Source organism: Aplysia californica, unplaced genomic scaffold, assembly GCF_000002075.1.
Source record: "Aplysia californica isolate F4 #8 unplaced genomic scaffold, AplCal3.0 scaffold00072, whole genome shotgun sequence".
Classification (NCBI taxonomy): Eukaryota; Metazoa; Mollusca; class Gastropoda; order Aplysiida; family Aplysiidae; genus Aplysia; species Aplysia californica.
The window spans coordinates 124871-135121 of NW_004797342.1; the positions used below are offsets into that span (position 1 = coordinate 124871).

At 41.2% G+C, this 10251-nt stretch overlaps 1 protein-coding gene across 1 annotated transcript in view; it reads left to right on the plus strand.

Annotated features, from left to right (window-relative positions):
- LOC101864211 (multiple epidermal growth factor-like domains protein 11) overlaps positions 1-10251 on the plus strand; it is a gene marked incomplete at its 3' end in the record, with an annotated part of 36763 nt that overhangs the window by 2800 nt on the left and 23712 nt on the right. Inside the window, 2 exon segments of the mRNA XM_005093899.2 lie at positions 6307-6462; positions 8598-8741. Of these exon segments, the coding sequence (XP_005093956.1) occupies positions 6307-6462; positions 8598-8741 (300 nt within the window).

The following is a 10251-nucleotide window of genomic DNA, read 5'->3' on the forward strand; positions in this document are numbered from 1 at the left end:
TTATTCCATTAGGGGTAGGACGACAAAGATAAGCTCTTGATCATACAAATTCAACTAAAAAAGATGATGAATGCATGACAACTAGTATTTAAAAATCGAGTTTAACTTTCCCTTTTGACATTTGTACAGGAAACTATATTTTTCATACTTGTGCTCCCTTATATTTTGGAATTATACCAAATAAGTAGTGTTTTCTATATTGGTATTACATTTTGGTTTGTATTGATTTCAAGAATTAAAGTATACTATTTACAGCACTTAAACTAACTAGACACAGACCCGTTCTACGAACGGTGATATAGTGATAGGAAAGCCTAAGATAAAATGCTTGTACCGGTACCTGATTCATTGCCGTAGGACCTCTGTATAGACAACATTGCTGGTATATGCACCATTTGGAACTCTGTCCTGGGCAGCAGGTCTGTTTGCATGTATCCTAATAGAGTCCCTGGACCTAACACGACTCTTTGCGACATATAATTGTCAATGTGAAAAAAATCGCCCTGTAAAGAAACCTCTTTCCTTTTCAAAGTCCGTCCCTGGGCTTTGTTGGCAGTCATTGCAAAAGCAGGTCTAACCGGAAATTGTTTCCGTAGCATATGGAAGGGAAATATGTTGTCTGAGGGCATGAGGGGAATCCTTGGGATGAAAAGTCTCTTTCCGGCATGTGGACCGCAAGCGACGACAGCATCAATTACATGTTGATGAAGGTGTTGAACCCTAGGCTTTCTCAGACTGAGAAGTCCTAGGTTGAACCACATATCGAGTCCTGTTGCAGTGGCTGTTTGTGGGATCCAAATTTCTCAGCAACATGACAATGTCAGTTTGTAAGGTGGCATACCTGACGGACATAGAAAATTGATCAATTCGATGGGGTATTGGTGTTCATTTTCTTCCATCGAATTACTACTCCTCTGGACTTTTTCTTCTCCGGAAAAGGACTGCATGATGAGGATATTGATTCTGTCTACTTCTGTGTTGGTGGGACAGATGATGCAGTGGGAAGCCAGCCAGTCAGGATTTGTGTTATACTGCAAGTTACCGAAGACAAAATTTATCAACTCTCGTTCGCTGTTCACTGTGATGTCATCGGTCGGGCAGTTTTATCGCAAACTCCCCGATTTGCTTGCATACGTTGTGTTTGCCATCACCAATGTTCAGTAGACAGTTGGAGAAATCAACAGTCTCACCTGTAAGCAAAATCCTCATGTTTCTTGTCCGTCTGAGCACATTAACAGGCTCCCACAGATATGATGATTTCAGGGTTGCATTGACTATTTGTGATCTTGAGCCATGGCGAACTACTGGTAGTATTTGGCGCCAGTCACCTGACATCAGCACAGTTAGCCCACTCAACAGAGAGTTATTCCCACATATGTCTTGAAGCGTTTGTTCTATGGCTTTAAAGATGTGTTTGTGGTCCATCGATACTTCATCAATGATGAGCAGCTCTGTTTGGTGTAATAAAGTGACACTGGCATCTCGGGGACTCACACTGCACATGGACTGTTCGTTCACACACAGAGGTATTTTGCATCTGCTGTGTAATGTTCTGCCATTTGAGAGCAGAGTTGCTGCAATGCCTGACAGAGCTGTAGCAAGGGCGATCTTTTTAAAGGAACGGACAGCCGCAAGAATCAGGTTTATAGTGTGGGATTTTTCCTGTCTCCCCACTTGCCTCCAGGGCAAATATCTTGCTTTGCTTCTGTACAACTGACTCTATCACAGCATCATACACGACTCTTTGTTCTTCATTAAGCTTTGGGTACTCTTGACCCTCCTTCTCTCGCAGGTTTTTTTGTGTCAAAGTTTAACTCCTCGTGGACAATTCTTGGTCGCTCTCCTTCAACGTGACTGTGTTCTGCAGGTGGCAGCTGAAAGTCTCTATGCAAATCCGTTCCATCATTATCAAGAATGTGCTGAAATTGTAACAACACTTAGTTCTCAATCTGCGGATTCAACTCTGTGACCTTGTCTCTCATCATAATGTCCCGGCACAGTTCCAATTTGTGCTTGTGCCAAAATGAAAGAGGATCAGCTGGGCGACAATAGATGAGAATGGTTGTAAAGGCAAGACATAACTGGGGTCCAAAACTGGGAGATGCTTCATACGTTGCTGCATTCTTCTCAGTGTCACCATCAAGCAGTCCAAGTTGGTTGCATGCGTCTTGATAAGATGTGCTACTTGATCCATTTACACGATAAAGCACAATATGAAACAGAAGTAGGCCCAAGTCCAAAAAAACTACAACTAATATTTCGTGGGACTATAGAAGCAGCTGAAATAGAACTATGTGGCATACCCATACGTCTAAACACAAACGGCACTTCTGTTCTTGCTAACTACAGCAAAAAAGTACAAATCTGTCGCACACACACGACAAAACACAAACCGCACTTGTGTCCGTGTTAACTACTCCAATAAAGTAGAACTCTGTGGCACTCACACAACAAAGCACAAATCGCACTTCTGTTCTTGCGAACTACTCACTCGCACAACAAAGCTTGGGTTTGAAACGGAAGTAGTCCCCAGTAAAATATGAAATGGCTAAAGGCAGAGTGAAAACATCAGAGATCTTCGATTTACAGGAACAACCATCAAACCTGAAAAATAAAAAAAAACTTTGAAAGTATGCCCACGTAACCCTTTGGGGCAATTCTTGTCTGAATCATATTTTTGTAGATTTTATGGGCACCTGTGTAAAAAGTTTTTTCTGACCCCTCAAACGGGCTTAGCTCCATTATAATAAGAAGCTCCTTCTAATCCTTTTTAAAGTAAGTCTACTTTTGGACATTAGCCTAGTAAAACAACTGTGAAAACCCTGGACTCACTGAAGAAAAGAAAGTGAACTTAATGTTGTTTTGTAGCCTGGTCAATTGTCTTTCAACAGAGTATAGTGATAACTGCAACAAAATCCTTTTCTAAGGTGTTTTTGGACAACTTTCAATTAGACTTACTTCTGGCCACTAAAACTGATCCCCAACTTGTCTGCATCACTGGTGCAGGAAAAGAACATTACAATTTGTTCATCTTGTGACGAACAGAGCCAGTGTTATGTTGAATATGTAACATAAAAGAGTACACTGTTTGAAAAAGAAATTACCTGCCCATTGTGAAAAAGATCGAGCTGCTAGTCAACCTTAACTTCACATGGCCCAGAACCTTACTGATGGCTCTTTATTTTTTTTTAAACCGAAGTGACTAATGTGCCATTTTTTTCATAGGATTGGGGTTAGCCCTCCATCTTAGTCATAGCGCTAGCCTAGGGGTTAAGTAAGGTTCAGCCATTCATTTCGTCTTTACCTTAGCGTTAGAGGGTAGAGTTAGGTTGAGCCGTTCAAATGATTTGAAAGTAACAGATATGCCCAAATTGTCACTGCCAAAAATTTTTTAAGGAAGAGACATTACAAATAATTTATGCGCTACTCAAACCATTAGATCTATACAGAAAATAATGAGCCATTCTTTTATTTTGCTACAAAATTGAAGGCATGTGACACTATTAAAATCTACAATATAAACAGCCAAATTTACTGTAGTCCAATAGCTTTACATTCGTCCTCTATGTGCCTCATTGCCCCCCCCCCCTCTCCCAACCACCCATAGATGATATGTAATGAAAACAAACAGAAATCACTGAACTACATAACAGGAGCAGTGTTGAGTTGTTTAAATTCGTTCGTGCAATGGAAAATGTGTACCAAGCACAGATTGTATGCTGCCCATATAGCAAGCTCAGCACTAATCGCAGTCCTTTGTCACTAATATATCCTATACATTCATCTTCATCAATATTCAATGCCTTCCATCCCTGGCAGGGTGTGGGCCACAAACAAGCCCCTTCTATTTATCTCTGTCCTGGGCCATCCTTCCAAGCTCGTTCCAAGCGAGCTTCATCTCTCTCATGTCCCTTACCACTCATCTCCTCCATGTTTCCCTATACATTAATACATCATACATTGTAGACACGAACAAGGTTACCCTATCTTTGGTTGCTCCCATCCGTCATCATCCCATAAAAATATTATTGCTGATACAATACTATGGACGCATACAGGCTTATGACTGTTCGTGTTTAATATCTTAAATCAGTGAGTCAAGTGAGTGAAACTAGTACCTCAGATTAGTAGATCTGGCTTGGATTTTAAGTTGTTTAAGTAAGTATTTAAACAAAAAGGGGGGAGGCTAAATTGTAGCTTTTAGATATTATATTAATTAACCAATATGTAGGCTTTGATCAGACCAGGCTCCTAATCTTTTCGAATATTTTCTTCAAAACATAGATCTGGATCTAATCTGCCTATCTTCTTATCAATCATATTTTATTCTTACCAGTGAAAGGAAAGGATGGTTCCTTTGGACGCTTTCTTAGTGCACTGATAGACACGTCATCCTTTCTGGTCTCGTTTTCTTCAGTCTTCCACTTCCAGACTAATCAGATGTTTGCTGATGATGAATAAACTGTGAGAAAGTCTCTAAGGCGTTAATCCATAAAGGGACTAGAGGTTTCACATACTTGCACTTTTAAGAGAATCTCTTTGGATTCAAACACAATGTTTAAATCTAATAAAACACTTTCCTTAATAAGAGCAGGGACACGCCCACTCACATGTTAACAAACTTCTTTGCCAACACGAAAATGACAGCCAATAAACTCAAAAGCTGTCGTGTCACGTGCCCTCGTACGGACTCTAGTTTAAAAAGGAGATAACTCTATTGGCTAGGCCTATAATTTCTATTTCATTGTCCTTATACGGAAGCAACTAGGGTGCAGTTCTAAGAATCCAACGGAGAAGCGGAAAATTTCTGAGAATTATGTGAAGTAAAAGGGTTTGAATAGCTTTGGCTTTGTCATTTTAGCACTGTTTCTATCAAGATGTCTCAAAGAAAGTCATTCGCTTGGGATTACTTTGAGAAAATAAAAGACGAAAAAAGCGCCCCCAGCAACATCTGCAAAAGCATAAATTCTCAAGCCTCTTTATTCGATTCCCGAGTCGACATTAACGTATTTTTATCGAGTATCTCGTTCTTTCCGCTAGGATGTATCCTTCTCAGCCCTTGTTAGCCCTGACTGACACGTCTGAAGCCTGCCTCCTAAAAGATCTAAACTGTGTCAACGGGGGGGGGGGGGGGGGGGGCATAAAGATTTTTTGATCTCGCGTCATTTCACCGCAACGTTTCGGAACTCATAATTAGTTCTGAACCCTTTTCTTGTTTGCTATTACCTCCCGTTATTTTTACTCAAGTGCAATAAAAATTGAATAACAGTAATACAAAATAAAAAGATGTGTTTGATATAGATGCCGTTAATAAGTATTTCAGTTTAGTTTTAGTAAACACTATTACGCACTTGCAACATAATTAGGCGGCAAGGTTAATCGATATTTGATAGGAAAGAAGGAGTAAACCACACCAGAGCGCTCGCCAACTACCCGCTTGAAATGTTCGTCAATGTTTGATAAAATGGTATAAACGAATGGAAATTCAATTAGAGACTCAAATTACGGCCTGTCAATTCGGCTGCGTCAGCGCAGAACCATGTTTTTATTCAGATACATCTGCACCAAAAGGGTTTGGAAACGAAAGCTTGGGGGGGGGGGAGAAGGTGGGAAAATCTCCTTACACAATTCAAGTTCATGGCAGCCTGGTTAAGGATTTGAACTTGGGCCATCCGAATCACAGTCTTTTTTAAAACTAAAGAGATAATTGTTTACCCCCAAATCGATCATATTTAGTTAACTTACGAGGCGGGTCGCTTCGACCGTGCCTGTTACAGCTGACCCAGGCTGGAAAGGATACGATGTACCAGCAGAAAAACCGAGTTCATGGATAAAAATTCTCCACAAACAGGAATCGAAATCCCATCTCCTCTGTGTGACGGTGGAGCGCTTACTCGCTACACCAAAGACACCGGTATGTTCAATTGTGAAACGAAGTGCGTCAAGGGAGTAATCTTTTTAAAAAACCTTCTTGATTTTGGTGTGTTTTTTTAATGGACGTTCATTATTCTATACTATCGAAAATGAACGTTAAGATTGTAGGGTCTGCATCCTGTATAACCGTAGGCCCTATGGTGTTGGAAAGGATTTTTACCCATATACGTTACTCATACCTATTCATGGGTGTTGAAATATCTAACTAAGGCCAGAAATTTCTGCTTTACTTACTTACTTTTCTTACTTGTCCACTGTGTTGGGATCACTGCAGTCAGAACATGTCCATCTCTGCTCTCACCCCCCTCTTCAGGATCCATCCCAGAGTCTGTCTGCTTAAAGTCTCCATAAATTTGTGCTTTACTTCTACAGAGGGCAAATGTGACTCGAGTCAGACCAATAAGTTCGGACCCCAGTGTGAGCACACGTGCCGCTGCATAGGTCGGCAGGCGTCGCTTTGCAGAGAGGACGGTATCTGTTCTAACAACGATTGTCAGGATGGGTATTTCGGAACAAGATGTCAATACCGTAAGTCAAACCATAAGTCTGTATTTCCTGACCTGAATGTCTCCTTGAGAGTAAATGGCGAGTACAGAACTACAGAGTTAAAGAGTCATAACATTTTATTTCTGTGACTTGAAAAGAAAACAAAACCACATCATGCTCGTCAAGTGTTGACATTTACGTGGTGCACTGCCGCCCCGTCCCCCTCTATCCTTCTTTCACCCAACCCACCCCCTTCCACAACGTCCACCCTCTTCCCCTTTTCTCCTCAGAAGGACACATTTCGGCAACATATTATAATACGATGGCGGGTGGGCTCCGAGACAGACACATGTGAGCGTGGAATTGGAGAAAGAACTCGCCAACAAAACTAGACTTTTTTTTAGCTGAAAAAGAAGAGTTAACGGAAAAGTCCAAAAACAGCAACATCCACGAAGCTACAAGAAAAGTTGTGTGTGTTTATGTTCAATGGTTTGCTCTTCTCCGATAGATTTCATAAAACCTTTCATACATTTCAAATAAAGTTCCTGCAAAATTCGCTACTGGTCAAGCACGACAGCTCACCACTTTTTGTATGACCTTGATCCAAGTTGTAAAACACCAAAGGTCAAACGGTTCAATTGCTTCTATCCCAATGAATCCACCCATGATCTTTGTACTGGGCTCAGGACTAGCGATAAAAGTAAAGTCTAGCCCTTTCCCTTCCCCCAAGCCATCATAACGATGATAGCCTGCTACAGACTTCAACATAAGCTAAGGACAACTTGCAAACACTCTGAGTGGTCTGCTTGGGTCGACCTGCACCTGGGGGTTCTTGGACTGATCCAGTGGCGTGATGGCGCTGTCTCAGGCTGACAATGACAAAGTGTGTGACAATGCAAGCCTTCTGGTGACTTCTCGGGCTCTGACTCTATCCTGCAGCCATGCCATAGCTTTGGCACGATCAAAGTCTCTCAGCTTTCGTCTCGGCGGCACGTTGTTGTGATACTGGATTTTGCGCAAACGGCGGCTTATATTGCCACTAACGTGAGCACAGTTCGAGACGATACATCCGTTTATGACGTGCACCATAAATTTTAACTGAGGAATGTCCGTGGTGTCGCACACAAGTCGATAAAAACAGCAAATTTAGCTAAAATTCGAGAAGGATTTCCTTGCAGTGCGTGATGGGTTAGCCTCTTCTTGAAGCCTTGCAGTACGCATTGGTACCCATTAACGCTTTCAGAGCAAAATATTTTGAAACATTCCTTACCGTCTTTTTTCGGGGGGGGGGGGGGTTGTAATCAGGACCGCCTGTCAAGGTCGTCCTTAACTTATGGTGAAGTCTGTATTTCCAGACTCTGTATTCCTGTCTGGCTTAGCTAAAACCCCACAGTGACCGCCACGGGGAGTCAAGCGTTTCAAATTGAACTGGGAAGGGGGGGGGGCTTTACTTTACTTTTACACCTCGTTCTATGTCATGTATCTCTTACAACATGTTTTTGTCACTGGCTATAGGTCTCATGTTTTGTGAATTATTCTCTCTGATTCTCTCATTCTGTTTCACTTTCCATCAACCTCTATCTCTGTCTGTATCTCTGGATGTCTTTTTATCTCTCTGTTTCTCTCTACAATTCCATCTCTGTCTGTTACTCTCTACTCTGTCTGTCTGTCTGTCTGTCTGACTGTCTTTCTGTCTGTCTGCTTTTTTCTCTCTCTCTCTCTCTCTCTCTCTCTCTCTCTCTCTCTCTCTCTCTCTCTCTCTCTCTCTCTCTCTCTCCCTCCCTCTTAGCTTTATTAACCACAGTATGTGCTTGATGAAGCCCACGTGGGACGCTCACTATTAAAAATAATTAGGAAACGACAAATTTATGCAGTTTTTGGGACACCTGAATAGACATAAAGGTCTTGAACATCTAGCTCTCACTTGCAAAATTGAAGGCAAACGAGGAAGAGTAAGGACCAGAGCAACCTACTTCGGGAACCTAAACAAATTAATGGGTAACGGGGAACGATCAGGGAAACGAAGCTTTCTTAAGAGCATCCGAGCAAAGGAATGAATGGAGATCCATGATCGCCGATGTCTGTCGCAGATCTGGCTCTGAGTGATAATGTGGGCCTCGTCTTCACTGATCACTGTTTGAATTCGCTTCCTACTCTTCCTCCTTTCTCTCGGACAGGGAACATCGCCGCCAACCCAACCAACCCCAGGTTTACAGATTTCAATGTGGAGACATGCAACCTTAACGAGATGTCTGAAGTGTCCATCTACGCTGAAACGACCCCTTTCAACTTCACCTGGCTCAGAGTGTCCGGAGACTTGGGTAAGATTGGGCTGGTCATTTCTAAATTACCGTAATCCATTAATGCATGACCTCTTAAAATTTGATAAAAATTTGGACACAACATACCCTTGGGCGCCAAATGAAAAGATCCAGGTTTCTTTGGAGTCAATTGAAAAAAACTTTCTTACTTTTGAAGCCGCTGAAAAATTGATCCATTAATGGAACGCTACGCAAGAGCGGGTGCGTGTTTTGGGGGGCTTTGCTATAAGCAATAATACGCTTTAGACACGTTAAAATTACAACATAACCGAAAAGTAAGGTGGTGAAAAATACAGTATTATGTGCTTAGACACAATATCAAAGCACAAAATGAGTATTTGTTGCGAAAATAAAACATTTGCAGTAAAAATGCAGGTTTTAAAACAGGTACTCCTGCAACGGAGACATATTTTTCCCTCAAATTTTCAGAGTTTCTGAGGGTGATGAGTTTTGTTTCTTGTTTTAGTCCATTTCAAAGCTTCCTTAGGCTTTCTTCTTCTTCTGTTGATGCTGTTTTCAGCAGTTTTCATTCATTTATTTATGTTTTAAGGTGTGTGTTTCTAAGGGTTTTTTCCTCTGCCTTTGTCGCTTGTTGTTCTGCAGAGTTTGCTTTGCTACTCTATCAACCAAAGTGCTCTTTACAGATATTGTTAGCAACTAGTAATAAAAGTACCCGTTCTACGAACGGAATAATAATGAAGAATTATTTGGAAAGTTAAGAAGGGGAAAAAGACTGAAAACAGAAAAGAAACAAAACATTTAATATTTTACCTTGAATGTATCCATGTAGCACCCCCCTCTTGACTGCCTCTAGGGGTAAGACTTCTTCTCCCTCTTCAAAGGCGTGGCATTTTCTTCTAAAGTTCCAGCTCAATCACTTTTTTTTTTTAAAGAGTTAGGCCTACATGCCAATTGTTGCTTCCTAGAAGATCCTAATCTAGATTCTAGATCTAGCCTAGATCTCGAAGGATTATAAAGAATGAAAGAAGGAGCCTTGGCCCATAGATAGATCTAAGTTTAGAAATTCACATTTTTAACAACCGACAGGCGTCACAGATGGCCTAAATTTCTAGATCTATTCACAGTAGGAAAAATCCACTTTCAAGAATACTTTCATGTTTCTTGATCTCGATCTAGATTCACATACAGCCTAGTTCTATACTCTAGATCTATTCACAGCAGGAACAAATCCACGTTAAATACTTTCATCATTCTTGATCTCGATCTAAGATTCACATAGATCTAGCCTAGATCTAGATCTTAGAATCTATAATGCTCAGCAAGAAAAATCCATTTTCAATATTCAATAGGTTATCGAAATATCACAGATCTACATTATACTTTCATTTCGTGATTCTTCTTGATCTCGATTTATCTCGATACATTAAGTAGGCCTACGGTAATTTAGACTACTCTTTGCACTTTCGACGACACCCTCCCTGTCACTCTCACCACCCTCCCTCTGGTAGTGCTTTCTGACCTTCCCTCTCTCTCTCTCTCTCTCTCTCTC